Below are 23,015 nucleotides of genomic sequence, written 5' to 3'. Positions count from 1 at the left end.
GGTCCCTTGATCGAGCGGAGAGTTCTGGAGAATGAGGAACTGCTCCCCCCACACAACCCCTACCTCAGGCCGTAGATAAACTCTACGGGGTTTGCTGGATGGTCTTCCCAGATGGTGAGCCCCCTGCCTTCCGCTGGCAGAATAGCAGCTATTTAAGGGCCTCAGTTGGCTTCTGGGCTGAGAGGCCGCCCTCCAACTTTCCTGCCTGACGCTTGATTGGTGTCGGGGGTGGGGGTGGGGGTGGGGGTGGGGGTGGAGGTAATGGGATCTCCGCACCGCATCTCCCCCGCTACATCAAATGGCCATCCTGATCCCGAGCTCACCTCTAGGGTGGGGTAGGCTTGGGGGGGGGTGGGGGGGTTGTTGTTAAGGCCACAGGGACAATAACTTCGGCCCCATGACATTATTTCAAAGAGGAGCAGGGTTGGTGTCTTGGCCACAACTTATCCTTCGTTAAACATCAGGAAAACAGATGATCTGGTCATCATCACATTGCTGTTTGTGGGAGTTTAAACATTGGATACCATATTTCCTGCACTTCTACAATGACTGTACTTCATCGGCTGTAAACTACCTTCTCAAGGGGCAACTAGGGATGGGCAATAAATGCTGGCCCAGCCAGAGAAGCCCACATCCCATGAATGAATTAAAAAAAAAAGCACTTTGGGATGTCCTCAGGTCATGAAAGGTGCTATGTAAGTGCAAGTGTTTTCACCCCATCCATCCAGTAATTTATTCATTGATTGTATATTGAGAGCGGAATTGCAATATAAACCATAAGCGTTGCTGGTCTTCTGGAACAGGATTAAAGAGTGGGTGGATTATATTGCAATTGGCCACGAGGTGGCAGTATGAGGCAACACTATCTCAGTCAAAACCCTTCATCCTTGTGTTTAACCTTAGCGGGGAATATGCAGTGTCAACCCTCTAGGTGGATATTGCTTTGTGTCAGGTTATGCTTACAATCAAAGTTATTTCTACACACTTTTCCTTTTTTAAACACACACGTAGAATGTTGCAACCAAATCCCTCATATGTGTTGCTTCTTCCTTCAACAAGTGTCTTCAGTTCCTTGTTGGCACGCGAGGTGTCCCTCACTGTGTACCCCATGCCTCCCACAGATGTCCTACCATACCAGTGGGGGGTTTACTGTGGTCCCCGTCTCCTGACATGCAGCTGCCTCATCACTCAATTATTCCTTGCTTCAATGTATAATGTTTGAGTTCTCTTTATCTGCTTATGTCTGAGGCTGAATCTCGCTTTTCACAACAATGGTGTGATGTTTGACCCCAGGGTTAGCGCCCCTCACTTATTTGTACCGTTACCGAGATCACCTATTTCCACCGAGGTGACATCGACCAACTCCGCCCCTACCTCAGCTCATCTGCTGCTGAAACCCTCATCCATGTCTTTGTCCCCTCTGGACTTGGCTATTCCAATTCTCTTCTGGCCGGTCTCTCCTATTCTACCCTCCGTACACTTCTTTTCCTTTTCGTTCATGGGATGTGGGTGTTGCTGGCAAGGCCAGCATTTATCGCCCATCTCTATTGTCCTTGAGAGGGAGAGGGTGGTGGCGTGCTGCTCTCTGGAACCGCCTCATTCCAGCGCTGTAGCGAGACCCACAGTTCTGTAAGGGAGGGAGCTCCAAGCTGACCCAGCGCTAGTAAAGGAATGGTGATACCTTTCCAACTCAGGATGGCATGTGGCTTGGAGCGGAACTTGCAGCTGACAATGTTCAGAGGCCTGGTAGCTTGGTCAATACGTATGAGACCAGACATCCAGACTCTTGAGAAATGAGTTCAAATCTCACCATGGCAGCCGGGGGAATTTAGACTCAATTAGTTAATAGATCTGAAATAAAAAGCTAGATTTAATAACGGCGATTACAAAACGGCTGGTTCTAGCTGTCACTGTAATGTCCTTTAGGAAGAAAATCCACAATCCTTATCTAATCTAGCCTTTGGGTGACTCCAGACCCACAGCAATGTGGCTGAGTCTCATCTCCCCTCCTAAATGCCACTCAACCTGAGGTCATCTAAAATTCTGCTGGATGTTTCCTTACTACCACCGAGTCCCATTCGCCCATCACCCCTGTGCGGTCCCACCCACGTTGGTTCCTGATCGAGCAATGCCTCAGTTTTAAAAATTCTCACCCTTGTTTTCAAATTCCTTCATGGCCTTGTCGTCCCCTGTCTCTGCAACACCCTCCAGCTCGTCAACCCCCTCCGAGATCCCTGTGCTTCTCTACTCCTGGCCCCTGGAGCATCCATCATTTTAAATGCTCCACCACTGGCAGCTGTGCCTTGGCCCTGTGGTCTGGAATTCACCTCACCGCTCTTTCCTCCTTTAAAAAACCACCTCTTTGGCCATTGGCCCTTGGTGTCCAATGTTGCTTTATAATGTTCCTGTGAAGTGCCTTTGGATGGTTAACAACATTAAAGGTGCTATATAAATGCAGGCTGGTGCTTTTGTTGTCCTCTTCCCTGCACCAAAACGCCATCAAATGTGAGTGGGGAGTTTGCGACTAAGGGGCATCCGGAAAATGTATAATTCATCAGGCAGGCCTGTTGGCAGTAGAGGCCCAGCTGGGTTTGCCCCTCGGGTTCTGCGGGGCGGTAACCGTGACAGTTATGGTGTGCTATGTTTTTAACAGGACCGAGTTGCATTTGCACAAAGTGGCGGAGAGCCAGCTATTTGGGATTTTGCCACGGACAAAGGTAGGTGAAGCTGAAGGGCCGCAGTGCGGCGCACAGGAAGTGGCTGAGACGGGTTCATTTGAGGCACATGACAGACTCGTACCAGTTCCCTTGTATTTCGGACTGGGTGGGGGGGTATCGTTTTAGTACCAGATCACGGGGACGTGGAGGGTACGGCTGGGGTTGGGGGGGGCGGTGGGGGAGCATGGCATTTCATTTCATAATGGATTCGTTTGGAACTGATCAAAAATGTCTGCAAATGTCTCTCACATTTTGTGCCTGTCTCATTGTTAACCTTAATCCCCTTAATAATACTTTAAATGCACCAACGGATCTCGGCATGTGACAAAGACAATGATTGGCAAGCCCGAGAATAAGATATTCAAAAGGGATTTGTGGGAAATAAAATGTTTGACTAGTTTATTGAGCGGGAAGGGAGGAAGAGCACATCCATCCCACAATATTATCGGTGCTGTTGGTGCCTTGTTCATAATTGTGTTCTGCCAAGCAAGTCAGAGCTAGATGATAAAGATGAGAGAGAGTAAGGAGGTTCAATGGGCTTTTTCCCATCCATGACTTTATGTGTAGAGATGGGTTTCTATGGATTTGTGTGAGGGAGAGAAACCTTTACAAGGATAATGACAGATATAAGGCTCCATTGCCTGTGGATGCTGCAGCTCAAATACTAAGTCGAGTGGGAACCCATTGTGTTTTGGTCTACTCTCAGCCCTAACAGGCTATTGACCTTCCTGGGTGGTCAGGGGAGTAGTTGGACTATTTTCACCCCTTAGTAATTCTGCTAGGTAGTGCAGGCATTTCCCTTGGATGGTTGCAGAAGCTTTAGATTTCTTCGATATCCCCCTTTCTACCACCTCCTTAATTTATTTAAGCTTTCACTGCTCTTTTCAATTTTAGTGTTATTTTGCATTGGCTTTGGCCCTTTAGTTGGGGTCCAGTTGATTTCAGGAGCATACTAATAAGAGAACCTGGATTTTTTTTTGATAAAAGCCAAAATACTGCAGATGCTGGAAATCTGAAACAAAAACAGAAAATGCTGGAAAAGCTCAGCAGGTCTCTGACAGCCTCTGTGGAGAGGGAAACAGAGGTGACCTTTCGAGTCAACTTTCAGAGCTGAATGGAAGTAGAAATGTGATTAAGTTTATACTGTTTAAGGGGGGGTGGAGCAGGTGAAGCTGGATAGAAGGCCAGTGATAGGTGGGGGCAAAGGAGAGATGGACAAAGCTGTTATGAACAAAAGGATAAAGGGAGTGTTAATGGTAGAGGTAAGGGCTAAAGAAGGTGCTGATAGTGGCATAAAGGTAAGAAAGCAGAATGTGATAATAGCAGGATAAGGGTGAGCATGTTTTGACATAGTTTTGTTATTTTATTTTACAAAAGCTCCATGCAGTAAGACAAAGGATCTCCCTTCCGCTCTGTAAGTGTTGACTTACCAAATGCAAACAAGTGTAGAAATTAATGGACTAGGGATTGCACCAAACTGGGAAAAAATAAAAATGTGCTTTTCTATCACTCCTGCTTTGCGTTAGCTATGGGGAGTACCTGGGTCATTCTTTAAGTCACAAACCGTGTACTCCTCCGAGCCAGCGCTGTCTTGCTGAAGATCACTTCAAGCTCCTGGGCGTGATGTTGCTTGTTTTTCCATCCTACAGGCGGAGGAGAAGCAGAGAGCCTCCTCAGCGTTCAGCAGGCTCCAGGCAGCCATGGAGACACTGGGATTCACAGCAGATGAGCAAAAGGCCATTTGGCATGTGCTGGCGGCCATCTACCACCTTGGAGCCGCTGGGGCATGTAAAGGTAATGCCATCTGTAGACACTGGGGTGCTGGAGGAAGACATTCGTCTGCTACTTGTCAGTGGCAAAATATATACCTTATGATTCTGGCTGGGCTTGTGAACTGTTTTCTCTTAGTTTGCCAAGTAGTTATAAAGGGATCTTCTGGCATATCATTTATAAGTCTCATACCTGAAGTGTAGATCTTGAAGCTCTATTTAAAAAAAACCTTGTTCTTAAAGGAAACAGAATTTTAAGCATTACAGAGGGAAAAAATACTTTTCAGTGGAAAACCAATCAACGACGTTGAACTTTAGATATGACGTGGATGGAAGCGATGGTATCTGATTTGTGCATTGGACAAGTACTGGATACCATGGGATTGCACATGTTTTTAACTTCTGCAGTTATTGCACATATATTGTATCAGGTTGGGCTTACAGGTCTTACTGCCTCACAATGATTACTTTTCTGCCTGCTATGGACTAAAATATGTTGACTTGGCAATCATCCCTAATTGTAGTAAATTGCCTGCTGGATAACATTGAAACTGCGCAGTATGACCCTGAAAATCCGTGGGTGGGCTTGTCTGATCTGCCGCTGGAATTGGACAAGATGGCTGCTGACTGGCTCTTCCAGAGTTACAGCAAAATCCTTGCAGGCATTCGGGGGGCTGTGTCTCTGGTGTTGATTTGAGTGACTTTTTTTTATGTCTTATAAATTGACTCACAATGCACTGTGGGTGTCCCAAATTATTCTTTACTAAGCTACTTTGAGTGAGCACCCTATACACTGCTGGCTCACTGAAGGCCAAACAGTGATTCATATTCATTTTCAATTGGAAATTATTTACAGAACAAATGCTAAGCAGTGCTATAGTCATGTGAATGGGCTGCTTCTCAATATATTTTCTATGGGGTTTTCTTCAGGATCCTTTACTATCTCTTAAAATGAAGCAGCTTCTACACATCCATCAGACAAACCATCTCACGTGCCAAACAATGCGTTGTATCAAAATGGGTCCTTTTGGATGAGGTGCTACATATGGACTACGTGGACTTCAGTGCATCCTGGCCAGAACAGGCGACCACCGGAATAATTCCCATTCTTTTATTATTTGAAGACAGTACTACTGATAAATTTCTCTGACCTAAACCCCCCCACCAACCCCCACAAAACACATTCAGAATAGAATTGAAGATTCTATTCATTAAAGATTGAAGATATGTCGATACCCATCAGCCAAGCCCTGATAATAGCATTTACAGTGTACAATCCCATTCACATGTGCAACAAGTCACATTTATCTTAACTAATATCTGATTGAAAGCTATAGGTCTTTTCTCACAGCCTATCTCCAGTGATCATTTAGTATTAGCAGAAGGAAATTACCCATTTAAAACCCTACATTATATAAATCAAAGACAAACGTTCTTATTTTTGCCTCATTATGTTCTTTCCTACTCATGAGTACTAGTTCCATGTTCTTTGTGACGGCTAAGTGCTCTAATTGGATAATCAGTTATAACTGACAGGGCAGTAGACAAGCAACTTTGTCTACTGAAATTTAAGGAAGTGTGGTTAGAGAATATGGTTAAGTTAGTGCGGCTTTGGCTTTCTGGATCTCAGATGGACCATAATGTGGTTCTCTCCTGAGGCACTCAGAATGCCTCCAGTAGCGTTGTTCAATGTGCCTATCCGAATCATGCAATCTCAAGTGTAATCTGGGCTAACTAGTTGATGAATATTCATTTGCTAATGTGTAAGTTAGTGCTCTTAGAGTTATTTTGGTGCTGCCCTATTGTAGGATGTGCTGTTGATTGAGTTTATGGAAATGGCTGCATCATTGGGAAGTGGACAGTTCATGCTTGACTTGGTAGTGACATTACTTAGTGTAAAGTGAATGAGTTATCAGTGACACAGTCTAAGCCAATCCCTTGGGCAAGGTTACCATGTGAGTGTAAAGTGAGTGAGGTATTAGTGTTGCAGTTTAGACCAATCCCTCGGGCAAGGTTACCATGTGAGTTGTGGACAGCTTGGCTAACTGGATCAGAAGCATGCTGCAGTAAAGGTGACAGTTTGATAGTGGAGGTTTTGGCAGTAAGACCTGACAGCTATGTAATAAAGGTTTATTGCCCCTTCTGGGCTGGGTGGCAGCTGTTTAGCGGAGGGTTGTGATGAGCTGTGTGTGAGGGCATGATGAAGTGAGACAGGCAGTCAAAATGGAGATCTGACTACGACAGGAGGATTGGCTCTGATGGGAAGGTGTGGAATCATTTCTTTGTTGTGACAGTGCAGGCAGATGGTGCTGAATATTGGAAGATCTCTCCAGAGGGTTGGACAGTTTCACAAGTCAAATGATGTGGACATCTACAACACAGAGGCATAAGGTAATTCTATGCAGCGAATCTAAGGCACATACCATATTATACAACACAGACAGGCTGTGCAGTGGAATAAATGTTACCGTTTATAAGGCTACCATAAGCTTATTTATGATCTAGATGGTGAACTACCCATTCATGCTCACTTGATGTATCTCTAAATATCACTGTGCAGCATTTCTGAGTAGGAGAGAGATAGGAAACAACACCAGGGCCCCGCTATATTGCTGTCCATGGGACCATATCCTGAGACCCCATTATAAGTCAGACCGGTATTGGCATATGCCGTCGAGCTCTTGACTCTTGCTACTGTTTTGTTGTTTACTGGCTTCAAACTCAACTGGGATTTCTGGTTCATTCACTTTCTGGCAAAAAGTCTTATCCCGAGCTTGAATAGCGGTGATTCTGTCGATCTAATTTTTTCATTGGTTGTTGTAAAGGTATCAGTACCAATACGGATGAGCCCCATCCTAAATATGATGCATATTTACACCAAGAAAAATGGCCTTCGATTATGATGGGAAAATTTCCTGTCATTTGTCACAAGGCTGCCACCTCATTGGTTGGTTATAAATAAGACTGTGGAAATTTAATGAAAAACAAAGTTTTGTGAATATTAAATATATTGGGTGGAATCATCCCAGATTTGCGGTAACCTGCGCGAGAAAAAAGTCGTGTTACCCGCTGGCCTCAATGGCGGGTTTTCACTTCGTATTGTCCCATTCCCGGCGCATCCCGCTTCATTAATGATGCTTCACAGGAAACACTCCGGATCGCTGGTAAGGGGGGCTTGGGCTTGGCCTCCACCCTGTGACCCCTGCACTTCCTCGCTCCGGCCGCCATATTTAAAAAAAGCGCACCAGAGCGCAGCCCACTTCATGGCTTCAGACTGGGACTGCTCCAGGCAACAGATGGCCCTAAAAACTAAGAAGCTGGCAGCCCCCCCCTCCCCCACATTTAGTGATGCCTCTCTTGGGGCACTTGCTGGACTCAGTGGAAGGCCACCACAAAGTCCCCCTACCCCCGCTCTGGCTGCAGGAGGGCCACCAGAGTCACCAGTCCGGCCTGGGAGGCGGTGGTCAGCACCACTGGAGCACAGAGAAGGTCAGCCATCCAGTGCAGGAAGAGGATGAATGCTCTCGTCCACTCCGCCAGGGTAAGTCAACCACTTCACCACTCTCAACTCACACGCTTTCAAACCCATCGCACACCCACAGGGATCTCACACCTCAAGGGACAACACCACTAACTCTCACACACACCCTCACATCTCCATCAGCCTCATACCCTCTGGATCTCACATCCTCATTCCTGTCCATGGCTCCGCTCACCACACAAACATTCCACACAGTGCCCTGTGTCCTGCTCACACTCTCTCCATCTGTTTTCATGCAAGAGAAGCTGGCTCACAACAGCAGGGAGGGATCCCAGACCAAGGTTGGAGTGGCCCACATTAGGCCTCTTACTCACTCTGAGGAGTGTGTCATCGCGCTGACTGGTGAGGATGTGGACTGTGCCTGAGGTGATGGTGAAGTCCGTGGTGAAAACCCACGTGAGGGTTCTGCACCGCATCATCCCTCTCTCAACACAACTGTGAGTGCTCTCTCTCTCCTGCTTTTGACTCTGCTGCCAAGCACTAATTGTCTCTACTTTGGTTCACAGGGAGATATGCCAAGTGACCGACACCCTCAGCCAACCAGTCCCTCAGTTTCATCCAGGGCCTCACTTCCAATGAAGAGGACACCTCCTCCATTGAAGAGCTGGAAATAAGCAGCCTGGAAGATCCATCACAGCGCTTATCCACACCCTCCACCAGCGCAGAGACACACATTTCGGTTTGACCTAGATCTAGAGCAGGCTCGGGTTCACAACCCGGTGGTCACCGCACAGACATATGTCTGAAGTAGGAGGAGGCAGGCTCAGCCGAACTTCCTGGCACTTGGAGGACCGATGGGGAAGAGGCGTCGGCGAGGCCTGAGTCAGATGACGAGCCTCTGGATTCAGCCCTCCAACTCATCATGGAGAGTCAGCAGAAGGCGAGGGCACATCACACAGAGCTGTTGGAAGCCCTCAGCAGAGTATCATGCAAGTGGGAGGAGCGCACCCACCGGCTCTCTGATGAAGCGGTGCCCACGTGTATGGAAGTCCCCATGGGAAGGATGGCGTCGCCATGGAGATCCTGGCCTGCACTCCATCGCGGGAGCCTTGGGTGGGCTCCTGCAGTGGCAATGCAAGAGGGAGACAGGGCACCTTATGTCCCTCGAGGTGCTCCTTCCCCTCAAGGAGTCAGACCGGGACCCCCAGTAACCCAAAAGGAGGAGGAGCGGCACCCCTGGGTCATCCACTCAGGAGTTTTAGAGGCTGTCCGCTCACTCTGAGTCCCCTTTGCCTGTGACCCGCTCAACCTCGTCCCCAGTCATTGCAGAGGGAACAGCTGGCCCATAGGAGGACAGCCAAAGCAAGCCAGGGCCCTCAAGGCCTCAGCTCCCCAGAGGACTCATGCTAAAGTCATCAGAGGCAACAGGGCCAACCAATGCACCGGTTGTCTCCACCCCTGCTGCGGATGTCAGGGCAGCACCTAGATGAAGTGGTAGGCCTAGAAAAGTTAAGAAATTCTGATCCCAAGTGGTTGCACGGGTGAACACATTTTGTCACTTTATAATCTGAAAATATATTCACTTTCACTGAATAACGTGTAATGGTGTCTTTCAGCTTCATTGACAGGCTTCCCCAGTCCTCCCCTGCATTCCCCCCGACTCGCAGTTCAGCTGCACATGGCCTGACCATGAGTGATTCTGGAGGGAGAAGTATGTGTGTGGCAGGGAACCTCGAGCAAGCATTTCTCCCACACACACGAGCCTTCATCCTTCACACCCATCTCACTGTCCCGAGTATTTTCAGTGCTGCCTGCTGGGGTTCACTTTCCGTTGTCCCTCTGAGCCGACCTGTATCTCCACCCACCCCCTGTTCACACTCCCATGTAGCACCTGTACCCGTCCAACACGAGGCTCCGCCCACTTTCCATTTCAACAGTGTTGGTCGCGATCAAGTACGTTGTCGCCCCCCCCCCCCCCCCACCCCCCCACGTCCTTTCCCCTCCCCCAGTCATCCCTGCCCTTTCCCCCATCACCTTCCTGCCATCACCTTCCACCTCCCCACCGTCATCTACCAACCCGAACTCTGGGCCTGAGTTTCACGCTTGGCGTTTGCGCCAAGTTGGTGGAGGGGGGAGGGGGGGAGTTGGGGGGGGAAGCGAATGTGGAATCCGTTCCCGGCCGCAGCGGCATCGCAAACGTGATTTCACGCTGGATGGCCAGTTAAGGTCCGCCCAGCGTGACACGTGTCTACTCAATGATTGAGAAGGGCCAGGTGGGGGCGGGAGCCTGTCCACGGGCGGGGTGAGATTTCCCTGATAAAATTAAAATAAAAATACTTTTCCGTGGACAGCATCTTCATTACCTACGTTTTCGGGTGACTGACACTCATTTCCGGTTTGTGTGACCTTTGTTTTATGTTGCTCAGGTCTTCAGATCCCTGCAGCAGCTCTCTGCCTTCAGGGAGCTTTCATTCCGTGCTCCGCTACACCCGCGCTGACATCAGGACCTCGCCCTATCTCCCGCCCCCATCCCGGCAGTGCTGAGCCTATCAGCGTGCAGAGGACATTCACCAGGATGCTGCCTGGGATGAAACATTTAAGTTATGGAGAGAGGTTGGATAGACTTGGGTTGTTTTCGTTGGAGCAGAGAAAACTGAGGGGGCGACCTGATCGAGGTGTACAAGATTATGAGGGGCATGGACAGGGTGGATAGGGAGCAGCTGTTCCCCTCAGTTGAAGGGTCAGTCACAAGGGGACATAAGTTCAAGGTGAGGGGCAGGAGGTTTAGGGGGGATGTGAGGAGAAACTTTATTACCCAGAGGGTGGTGATGGTCTGGAATGCACTGCCTGGGAGGGTGGTGGAGGTGGGTTGCCTCACATCCTTTAAAAAGTACCTGGATGAGCACTTGGCACATCATAACATTCAAGGCTATGGGCCAGGTGCTGGTAAATGGGATTAGGTAGGTAGGTCAGGTGTTTCTCATGTGTCGGTGCAGACTCGATGGGCCGAAGGACCTCTTCTGCATTGTGTGATTCTGTGATTCTGTGAGTGCCAAGATGAGATAAGTTTTGCTTTTGTGTTAGTGGCCTGAGTATGTTTCACTTGTTTTGTAGGCTCAGAGTGTGCCAGTTTCTCATGCTGGACGTGAGTGGCTCTAAACTTTATTGCACAGGCACTGAGTGGACTTTGGGTTAAAGAGGAAAGGGTCATTTCAGACATTCGGGATGGAGGCAGCAACTCTGGCATGAGGTGGAAGCAGCTTCTTGGAGCCTAGCTGAAGGAGTGTTGGATCAAGGCGCCTGTGGTGTCCCTGCCTCCCTGAAGGATGCAGAGGTTTGCCTCCACACCCTCAGTGTTCTCCTCACTGTGCTCCTCTTCTGACTGGATTCATCCTTTGTGGCCTGTGGAGCTGTGTCAAGATCCTCTTCCTCCAGTGGGTACCCCCTTGCCAGAGCCAGATTGTGGAGAGCACAGCATGCAACCACTATCAGTGACACCCGCTCTGGGGGATATTGTCGTGCTCCCTCTGAATGGTCCAGCCATCAGAAACGCATCTTCAGAAGACCTATGGTCCTCTCTATCACTGTGCTTGTGGAGGTATGACTCCTATTGTAATGCTGCTCTGCCTCTGTTCTTGAGTGGCGGAGAGGAGTCATAAGCTACCTTTTCAATGGATAGCCCCTGTCACCCAGCAGCCATCCACCCATTCGGGCTGGAGCACTGAAGAGCCTCGGCATCTGAGAGTGTCTGAGGATTTAAGCGTCATGGGAGCTGCCTGGGTACCTTGCACAGACTTGCAGAATCTGTGCCTTGTGGTCACATGCTATCTGGACGTTCATGGAGTGGAATCCCTTCCTGTTGATGAAGGCACCCGGCTGACCCACTGGTGTCTTGATGGCCACGTGTGCAATCGATGGCACCCTGGATGTGGGGGAAGCCAGCAATTGCTGCAAAGACTCTGGGTCATTCAGACTGGCCTCATCTGTACAGAAATGAATAAACATCATTACCCCCCTGAACGGAGCTCCTGTCACCAGCTTGATTCAACTGTGGACAGCTGATTGGGAGATCCCCCACTGACCCCTGGAAAGAGCCGGAGGCATAGGAGTTGAGGGTCACTGTGACCTTCAGCACCACTGGCATGGGGTCTCCACCCACACAGTGGGAGCTGATCTCAGCCCCAATCATCTGACAAATGGAGGTCACAGTCTCCCTGGAGAGGTGGAGCCTCCTTCGGCATTGCACGTCAGACATGTTGAGGTAGCTGCATCGCTGCCTGTAAACCCTGGCAGCAGGATAGTGGCTTCTTCTGCGGCCCCTTCCACCTTGGACTTCCTGCTGGCCCTGCACCCCTTGTTCCTGTGCCTCTCCTCCCATAGGTCTCTCCCCTGGAAGCTGCACTGGGACACCTGGCCTCATCTCCCTCCTGCCCCTCTCTTCCTCCTCAGAGGAGGTGCCTCCAGCGGAGACCACAATCCCCATTACCAGGGTAAGGGAAGGCTGCCTGATACCTGGAAGGGTCCACACGGTCAAAATCCTCCAGGGGCCTGGGAGACACCGATGAGTGCTGGATTGAAGCCTGGAAATGCTAAGAATGAGGCTGAGAGCAGAGATGAAGCAGTGAAGTTCAAATAAGCAACCAGCAGCAAACTATCTCCTCAACTCCTCACTGCTCACACTGGCAAAGCTGCTGAATCTTTTTATCCCGCCCTTGGTTAATGTTTTGTTAAAAGTGGGCTGCCCGCCTGCCCGTTTTCCCTTTGTGACGAGTGTGAAATTGCGCGGGTAACATAAAATCGGGGTCAGTTGCCTTTTTAATGGCCTTAAGAGATCCTTTAATTGTTGGTGGCTGCGGCTCTGACACCCGTGTGCACCCGCTGACCTGAAGATTACTCGCGTGCTGGATGATGCTCAGGTCTGTTCAGGTTGGGCGCTGGGCCCACCCGCGAGACGTAAAGTTCTGGCCTTTGTCTTTCCAGGATGTACACGTTCCCTACCATCCTGAGAATCCCATCCTCATCCACATTGATCTCGCCGACCTTCTCCTTCCCATCCCCAGAGTCCATGACTGCCTCTGAGTCCCCACCAACTACCCTCGCTGTCCCTTCTACCACTACCGATACACCCTCACCCTCCTACCCTACCGGCTCTCTCTGCCCCGTCTCATACCCACCATTCCCTCCGACCGTACCCATCCTTATTTTGCTCCTCTGGAGGCAATCATTGACTCCTCAGACCCTTCCCTTGCACGTTCGCCTGGACGCCCTCCCCTTTACTCCCTCTTCCACCCTTACACCCTCCTCCCCGGGACAACTTCCGCCCTCTGAACTCCCTCCTCCCCCTGGACAAATTCCCCCCCTTTGATCTCCCTCCCTTACACCATCCTCCCCCTCCGACGCCTACTTCCCCACTTGCTGCTTTCTCGTCCATTACACCCTCCTCCCCCTGTACTCTGTCCTCCCCCCCCATCCCAACCTCACCCCACCCCGACATCTTGATCTCCACCCCCAACCACATGCCCCCTCCCCAGTACACCTTCCTCTCCCGGTCAAACCTAGACTTTCCCCTCCCACACCTCACTGGTCATCCGCATCAACCCACGGGTCAAGAGCATGATGTCCTGAAGTGGGCCTGAAGCATTGACGGAGACCTCCCACCTTCTGTGAGCTGCTTCATGGAGGAGCCACGTGCATGAGAATCCTCCCAGCACGCGCTGCACGTGTTCCTCCAGGGTCCGGTAGCTGTCGGGCTCCGGCAACCCCTTCCCCTCGGACGTCTGCGATCCGAGCAAGGCCCTAACGGCAAGTCCTGAATTCCGCTCATCACCCTTGTCCAGCCGTATCCTGGGCTGGCATGTTTTTCCTGCCGACGTATCAGTAAATCTGGCGTTGGGGGGAAATGATTCCGGCATCTCGTTACCGGGATGCAAATCGGGTTGATGCTGGCCTCCAGCGGGATACGCATCCTGCCATGGCGGACACCATCGGATGACCCCACTGTGCGTTCACGCCGGCGTGAAGCTGATTTCTGCCCCTCACGCCGAACTGTCACCAGCAACCGCCCCCCCACCACCCCCCCCACCACCATGACACCCGCTGCCCATGGGACCGGACATTCCGCCTGTTTATTCAAATTCATATTCCAAAGTGTGATCTGAAATTCAAAGCTTGACTTTAAAGTTTCATTTTGTTAGAATTGCTTGTTGGATGGTCACTGGTGCTATCTGGTGGGAAGTCTGTCATTTGTGGAGCATTTATATTTTAATAGCGTTCTGTACATCGTGGAAATGATGAGAAATATGTTTTGAAAGGGTAAATTTAATTGAAAATGTTGGGATCCAAGATGTTATACCGAGTTACATGCCATGGTGGACCATGTCATAGTGGGGCCCCGGTGTACATTAACGTAGGGCTGAAGGAGTAGAATTAATGTGTTGAAAGAACCTGTTTTGTCTGCAGCACTTTGGCCAGGAATATCAGCTTGGGTCATCTGACGCTGAGCTTGAGGCTGCTTGAATGTTTCTAAAACGTAATCTTGGACACCAGACTATTGGCTTTCAAATCAGAAGTCTATTCCCCCCACCCCATATCTCTGGGTCTTATGAAGAGGGGACGTTCATTAAGACTCTCAAGCGATTTTCAGCAGCAAAGCCAGTTACACTTCCACCCACAACCACACCATGGTCCTTTTTATAGCCAATCAACCCTCTCCATGACAGAATTTGAACCAAAATGCATCACTGTGCTGGGAATACCCCTTTAGAGGGGTTTTATGCATGTCAATATATGTCATTCAGCTGTTTTGACTTTACATTTGGTAATCAAATTATGTTACGGGAATGTTATACAATGCATGTTAGGGTTTTTTTTTACAGAGATACATTCAACAGTGAGGCTGTGAGTGAATGGAGATTGAAATCTTTTTTACCCTCTGTACAGCTGATTTCAATTTTGTAATTGTTAAATTAAAAAGTTAATTGCAAAAGGTAAAATTGAATCCTGTACTTAAATTCACCTTTTAAAAGGAGCAGTCGAACGGACTTTCTTTCCTCGATGCGTTGATTGAAAAATCTGCTAATGGATTCTCTACTACTGTCTACCACAAGCCTACCTTCTCTGGTCAATATGTGCGTTGGGATTCCTATAGTTCCTTGTGCTGTACGATTGACCTTATTGGCAACCTCGTAAATAGGGCCCAAGCCATTTGCTCACTGTGCAAGCTTGATGCTGAAATAAGGTGCATCAAAGCCATCCCATGGGATAGTGGTCACTCTGGTCAGATCATCGCTCACTGTATATCACGCAAGTTCACGAATGGGGGGATTAAGGCTGCCACTTCCGGTCTTGATAAGTGCCCAGTCTACCTCAGATTACCCCGTCTCAGAAATTTGAGCAACAGGTGAAGCTAGCCGTTTCTCGCTGCTGCTATGCAGTAGCAACACAAGTGGTATTCTCCACTAACAGGGTGTTGCCGTCAAGCCAGAAAGATGCTCTGCCTACCACACAAATGAGTAATGTGGTGTATGAATTTCAGTGCCAGTGTGATGCCAGGTATGTAGGCCATAGGTCCCAATCACTGATGGATCGTACCAAACAGCACGTCCCTTCTGCTGCTCATTACAGGGAAATTACTGACCCATTATCAACCAGCCCATGCTGGCAAAACTTAGAATATAGTGTCCAACATTAGATGTGATTTTATGATTGGAAATCACTTGCTAAACAACCCTGAGTGTGCTAAGAATTACACTGACAACCAATTTAAGATTATTAGTCAGGCTTGCTGTGTGGCACTGTGTGCTAGGACCTACATAGGGCTCGTCCTGTGCAAACAGAAAGAACATGTTCATGTATTGAGCATTTTTTCAAGTAAAGAAAAGCTTGAGGGACCACCATTTCCTGGTTCATTCCCCATGGCAATGCCTACCTGGCTTGGTAGTTAACTGTTCCTTGGTGCATTCTCTATGGCAACACCTCTACCTATCAGAGTCCACTTGCCAACCAATCAGCATCCTCTTCTCACGCAGTATAAATTGTTGTTCCCTTTGAGATTTGGTATTTTTGCGAATCTGTCCTGATGAGTGCAAGACATGACAGCGTGTCTCTTTTTTCAGCAATACTCAAGTTTTGATTATAATTTGTTGTCCCTGGTTAATTATTTAAGCAAACCATATTGCATACCTATGCTATAATTAATTGGGATGAAACAATTCTGGAATATTCTTATATCACTGATATATGCCGGATATAATACAGCATTTTTAGGATGCATTTTGAACAGAGTTAAAGAATTATTAAATGGAATACTCGATAACAAAGTCTGGAACAAGCACATGACCAAGTTACACTTGTTCATTCCCTTTCCTGTTTCAGCACTGCTTTGGGGGATGGAGAGAAGGGAAAACATTTGAATCCATGACAAAAAAAGGGTGCATACACTGAGCACACAATCTTAACAGAGAAAACCATTCCATTGGAGGAACAGAGGTTGGGGAGTGGAGCTTTGGTCTTGTCTCTGATCTGTGCTTCCTCAATGTGTGGGTTCTAGGTGTTCTTGATAGTATTGATTGGTGAATTTATCCCATTCACACCCCTGAAAAAAAACAAAAAAATCAGTGGTTTATTCACTCTTACCCCCTTTAGTTAGTGTGGGGAGATGGGCAGGGTGGGTGGGGGAGGGGAGTGGGGAAAGAAAAGTTTTTAATCTTTCTATTGACTGTGAGAAGTAAAACCAAAACAAAGCAGCATGAAGCGGTGATTAATTAAAGTAATTAACAGTAATTGAGTACAAAATGTACTGGTGTCTGAATTAATTGTCACAAAGCTTTATTAGGACTGAAGGTGATGTGGTCCCCACGCAGAAAGGAGATTAATCTAAGAGAGTGGTTTTGGATTGAAGTGCTCTCTCTTGTGCATGTGTGTGCATATATATATATATATATATATATACTGCAACTTTTATTAAAATGTTAGGTTGGTGTTATGTCTTCTTGTTCCAATAAGTTTGAAATAGTCACACTTTGGACTCAAAGTGCTGGAACTGCATGGAGCGCATTTCTTGCATCTCTCTATGTGGCTGGTAGACTGATATATTGGCCTGGATTTTTGTGGCATCGTGGCGATTCTGTCCCTTAGCCAAAATCACACCAGGACCCTGGACCTGGAAGTCCCGCCCTCGTTCCCAACGGATCCTATTTTTACTGGCAGGGGAAAGGGGGCAGAATGTGGTTCACAGGTATTGGAGCCCTGAATCCAGCAGGATCATTTGAACTCAGACCACATTTTTGCTGGAGTGAGGTCTGTTTCCCACAGTGCGTAACTTGGCCATGAATATGTGTAAAAGGTGGATAAGGTCTGTGGAACTGTCAAGCTGCCAAGTTATTTAAATCACCTGCTCTTTAAGTTTTGAGGAAAAAAGCCTGCTGTGTCTCTGTTCCGAAAAAAACCTGGTGCTTGAAATTTCAATAGCTGTTTGTTGACATAAGCATGAGGGATATTATTATAATATTATTACTGCTCAATTGCTTCCACAACCTATTATTATCACAGTGGGGTGGGAGCAGGGAGGGGGTGATGTCAGTTCTCAATTTGATTGACAGCTCAGAGATGATATTAAGGAACTAGCTGTCTTTGATGTGGGGCTTTGAATACAAATATTTGTTTTTATAAAGGCTTAAGTATTTGAAGGGATTCAAATGTATTGAATTGGATTTTATCAATGAGATTATTTTCTTCTTGTATCATGAAGTCTGTAACAGATAATTTAGAACTTTTATTTTATTTCCTCTCACCTTGGCTCCTGAGGTCTGCCCATGGCAGATACTGGGTGAATTGGCATGGACGGTACAAGGGAAAAGGGTGGGGGGTGGGGGTGGGAGGACGTGGGTTGGAATAAGCAGGCCCTAAGTTGGCATGGAGGCTTTAAAGGGCTAGGAATATGAGTCGGGGTCATGGGTTGGCATGAGTTGGCATAACTTGGAATAGCAGCTATAAAAGGCCACAGGGGATGGGTAGGGGGCATAGGTTGGTATGGAGAGTATGAGGGGCAATGGGGTAGTTGGTGGGGGCATGAGTTGGCATGGATGGGACATGGGGAGTGGGTGGGGGTGTGAGGGGTGAAGGCTAGAGGGCCTAACTACTTTTATTACAACTGGAACAAAGTCTCATTACCTTACCTTGTATCACAATGGGGATTGCCTTATAATGTAGCTTTTCTGGTTACATCAGAGATGATAGTATCTCCCCAAATGGATCCGGTCATGGTCCCTCTTATGATCAATGGAGTTGCTTTGGGCATGTACAGGGCTTCTTTCCATCACTTTCAAAACTGGAAAGACAAATCAGCCCACACTCTGTGTCTCCCATCGAGTAGATGAGCTGATTTTTTAAATAAGATTTGTTGAATGTCGAGGCTGATGGGATGAACGGTGGGGATGAGGGGAAGTCAATGGTGATTCTGGTAATTTAAAGTGCCTCTTATTTTGCTTTCAAGGTTCTTTGTGATTAAACGGTTGGAGGGGGTGCGGGGTGAGATGAAATCTGTATGATTATTGCGCTTTCAGCACCTATGAAAATGACTTAAGATGCATTTGTTCCTAAGCATTGTTATCTCATTTCCTGCAGCTCAGGCAACTATTGTTACGTGCTGTAATTTCTGGAAAATGAGGTAATAAAAGCATTTGTTCCTAAACACTTTTTGGAGGATTTTGACAAAGTTCTTGTCTGGCGTGGACAAAATAATGGCCCGGGGATAACTGGAATTAAACTCTGGCTCAGTCACCTGGGGCGGCTTCTAGATTGAAAGCTACTTTTCTTCCTGTAATTTGGATTTTTACAAACCAATTGTTTTAGCTATTTTTGGATTATAAAAAATAAATCGGTGGAAGGATTTTCCCTATGGGGAGATAATATAGATACAATGATATATAAACACAGGGCATGCATAATGCATGGTGTGATTATGCACAGGGTGGATTGTAAATGCCCAACAAGCCTGATTCACAAGGGAAAGGACATTACTGCATCTCTCCACCTTTTGATCCGTTTTAAATATTAGAATGACTCATCAGATTCGACAATAATCTTAAATTCATCAAATTTAAAGGCTCCTCCTGATGCTCAGTGAGTTTATCTGGTCAGTGGCTGGGTCATCTGGACCAAATGACAAAAAACACAACACTTTGCGAGCTCCTCTGATAACACTAAGCTAAACCCGGGTGTGCATTGAACTGTAAACCCTATACATCAGGGGTCAGACTGTTTGCCACCCTATTCAACCTCTAAGTGAGCTTGCAAACTGTATAATCCCCATAATAAAAAGCAGCCCTACTTCCACCTCTGTAACATCACCTGCCTAATCAGCCCATGTGCTGCTGAAGCTCTCGTCCATGCCTTCAGGCTGTTTTACTCCCAGCCGGCTTCCTATCCTCCACACTGTGAGGTTCAGGTTATCCAAAACTCTGCTGCTCTTAGCCTAGCCAGCGTTCATTACTGCACACCTCCCATCCCAATCCTATCCCAATACCTCTGGTTTAAAATTCTCATCCTTGTGTTTAAATCTCCATGTGGCCTTGCCCCTCCAATCCGCAGGCCTAAAACATCCTCCCATAACTTTGTTCTTCTGTCTCTGCCCTTTGATGCATTACCCTCTCTTTCACCCCATCATTGACAAGCATGCCTTCAGCTGGCCAGAATTGAGCTCTGGATTTCACTGCTAAATGGCCCTGTACTACTCTTTCCTCCTTTAAGACCATCCTATTTTATCAAGCTTTTAATCATCCCTCTTAATATCTCCTACTTTGGCTTGGCATCCATTTATTTCTGAATGCTCCTCTGTGAAGTACCCATGGATGTTTTTCTACAGACTACATAAAGTTCTATGGTATAATATTTCTCCTGAATTCCCTACTGGATTTATTAACGACTATCTTACATTTATGGCCCCGGGTTCTGGTCTCCCCCACAAAAGCATCTTCCCTGCATCCACCCTATCAAAATCTTTCATAATCTTGAAAACTTCTATCTAATCACCCCTCTCTTCTCTTTTCTGGAGCTGCACGCATCCAGGCAAATGGAGGGCATTCCGCCACATCCTGACTTGTGCCTTGTGGATGGTGGAATGTGCATTGGAGAGTCAGGAGTTGAGTTACCCATTGCAGAATTCCATGCCTCTGACCTGCTCTTGTAGCCACAGTATTTATCAGACTGGTCCAGTGAAGTTGCTGGTCTTTGGTGGCCCCCAGGATGGAGATGGTGGGGGATGTGGTGAGGGTAAAGCCTTTAAATGTCATGCAGAGGTGGTTAGACTCTCTCTAATGTGCCAGTGGGCAAAGTGGGTGGAGTGCCATCAGAGCTATAGTGGGACCGAGCGACAGAATCTGCAACAAGTACCATTAGATAAGGTATCACATGATGAGGTGCTGGGTAAAACTCTGCAATATGTCTTAACTTCTAGAAAAGTGCCACTAGTGTGACTTTTCCATTTCCTATACCAGCTGTCCTTGCAGAATCTCTGAGCAAGATTTATAAGCAGTTTAAAAAAATGAGGTCCTGGGGGCTTTCAGACTTGGCAGTCATTGCGGACGGTGCAGAGGATGGAGGTTCTCATAGGTGTGGGTAACATTTAAACCCAAGAATCAAGTGGAAGATGAATGTTGTAATTTACTGCACTCCTTGCCTTGTCAGTCTTGATTGCATCTGCGCCATGGGCTTTGGCCTTGGCCCATTGCCTAGGTTTCTATATAAAATAATAATATCTGAGCTCAGGCCATTTTAGAGGCAGACTTTTGATTTTAAATGTATCAAAATATAGAATGAGTAAATGCTATTTCTTGCATAAACATTTGGAATTCACGCATCCTGGACCCTATAGCCTAACTGTCTAATCTCCAGAAGGTTAGTTCTGCATAAATACTTCCTGACTTTGAAGGATACTTGAGCGAGATTCCAGAAAATTTATAGTGATGTTCAAAATTATGCGACATTTTGGTACAGAAAATAAGGAGAAACTGTTTCCACAACCAGTGGACCCAGACTTAAGATAATTGGCAAAAGAACCACATGGGAAAAGAGGAGGCTACTTTACACAGCGAGTTTTTCATGATCCGGAATGTACTGTCTGAAAAGGAGGAGATGCAGTAGTAATTTGCATAAAGGAATTGGATATACATGCTGAGAAAGGGCAGCAGTGAAGGGCTATGGAAAAAGAACAGGAGAGTGGAGCTAATTAAATAGCTCTTTCAAAGAGCAGGCTCAGGCATGATGGGTAGAATGGCCTCCTTCTATGCTGTATGATTCATGGATTTGTTTGTCACCGTGTCTCTACTACTCAACCCTTTATTTATTTAAAATATATATTAGCGGGCTGTGGGTGATACGAGCAAGCTACATTCATTGCCACTCCCTACTTGCTGTGAATGTGCTGACGATGGTGATAGGACCTTCTTAAACTTCTGCAATCCTTGTGGTGATGATGCTCTTACAATGAAGTAAGGTAGGGAGTTCCAGAAGCTGGACCCAGTGACGATGAAGAAATGCCATTGTTTGTCCAAGTCAGATTGTGTGTGACTCAGAAGGAACCTGGAACTGATGATGTTCCCATGATATTGTTGCTCTTGTCCTTGATGATGGTGGTCACAGGGCTGATGGGTGCTATCCAAGGACACCTAGGGCGCTGCTATTCTGCATCCTGTGAATAGTGCACATAGCAGCCACAATGCATCAATCGTGAGCATTGTTTGAGTGGCAGGAGCACTAATGCAGCAGATTGCCTCATCTCAGATGGTGCTGATGCAGCTGAAGCCTAGCTAGGCAAATAGTGTGTAAATCATTGCAACACTGAATTGAGCCTTGCTCATAATGGAGAGGTTTTGAATTACCGGACAGTGAGACAATCATTGCAAAGTACTCAATCTCTACCCTGCTCAGTTAGCCATATTGCTTTTATGGTTCAGTTAGGTTTCTGGTCACTGATGCTGTCCAGGGTGAAATGAATTGCATCAGTGAACAGGGTTTGTGGAATGCAATTGCATTAATATTATTGATGTTGCTGTCCATTGCCCCGCATCTTCATCATGCCTTATCAGTGCAGCATAGTTCCAGTTGACTGCTTGCTGTCTTTCTGAGTTACATTGCAATCCAGCCACATAAGAGGCAGCTCCAGTCGAGATGTAATAATCTGGCATCGTAACAATTGAGCACCTATATTTGTGCCATTAAAGGGTAGTTGTGCCTCTATCATGTTTTCACAATTTCAAATGTTTTAAAGAGAGAGACAGAGTGAGAGAGGGATCTGTGCATTTCTTGCCTTACTGTGTCTCCCTTTGGATGATCATGAGAGGACTGAAGGAAAGGTATGTACATACAATTACATAGGATCTGCAGAACAAAAACAGCCCATTTGCCCCCACTCAACTATGGCAGAGCTTGGGGAGATGGTGGCATAGTGGTGATGTCACTGGACTAGTAATCCACGCTAATGCTCTGGGGACACGGGTTCAAATCCCACCACAGCAGCTGGTGGAATTTAAATTCAGGTAATAAGTCTGCAATTATAAAGCTAATCTCAGTAATAGTGACCATGAAAACTATCATCAATAGTTGCAAAAACCCATCTGGTTCAGTAATATCCTTTAGGAAGGAAATCTGCCACCCTTACTTGGTCTGGCCTACATGTTACTCCAGACCCACAGCAATGTGATTGGCTCTTAACTACCCTCTGAAATGGCAGAGTGAGCCACTCAGATCAAGTGCAATTAGCAATGGGCAACAAATTGCCATCAAATGGCCTTGCCAGTGATACCTACATCCAATGATAGAAGTTAAAAAATCCTTCATGGGGATCCTTCCACACTAATTAACCCTTTCCACACAGCCTCCATATTCGTCTACTCCTTCCTCAACCATAGCTACTGGTTTGCTCTTGCTGAAGGCCAATTTCCCCCACCCCACCTTTGTGTCAAGAAATCACTCCTAAATTCTTTATTTGATCTGGTGGTGACTATTGTATATTCTTGCCAAATGGTTCTGGACTCACCCACATATGGAAAT

The 23,015-nt window shown here is 47.1% G+C and overlaps 1 protein-coding gene across 4 annotated transcripts in view; it reads left to right on the top strand.

Moving 5' to 3' along the window:
* The window catches only part of LOC121286299 (unconventional myosin-XVIIIb-like), a 341,286-nt gene that overhangs the window by 79,990 nt on the left and 238,281 nt on the right, over positions 1-23,015 (top strand). For all 4 annotated transcript variants that reach the window (XM_041203361.1, XM_041203360.1, XM_041203359.1 and 1 more), the window contains exons 9-10: positions 2,654-2,717; positions 4,367-4,511. In XM_041203361.1, coding sequence (XP_041059295.1) covers positions 2,654-2,717; positions 4,367-4,511 — 209 coding nt within the window. The remainder of the gene's footprint in view (positions 1-2,653; positions 2,718-4,366; positions 4,512-23,015) is intronic.

This window comes from Carcharodon carcharias, chromosome 13 (genome assembly GCF_017639515.1).
Source record: "Carcharodon carcharias isolate sCarCar2 chromosome 13, sCarCar2.pri, whole genome shotgun sequence".
In the NCBI taxonomy this organism is placed as follows: Eukaryota; Metazoa; Chordata; class Chondrichthyes; order Lamniformes; family Lamnidae; genus Carcharodon; species Carcharodon carcharias.
The sequence above is the reverse complement of the archived record's forward strand: the minus strand, read 5'-3'. Positions and strand labels throughout refer to the sequence as shown.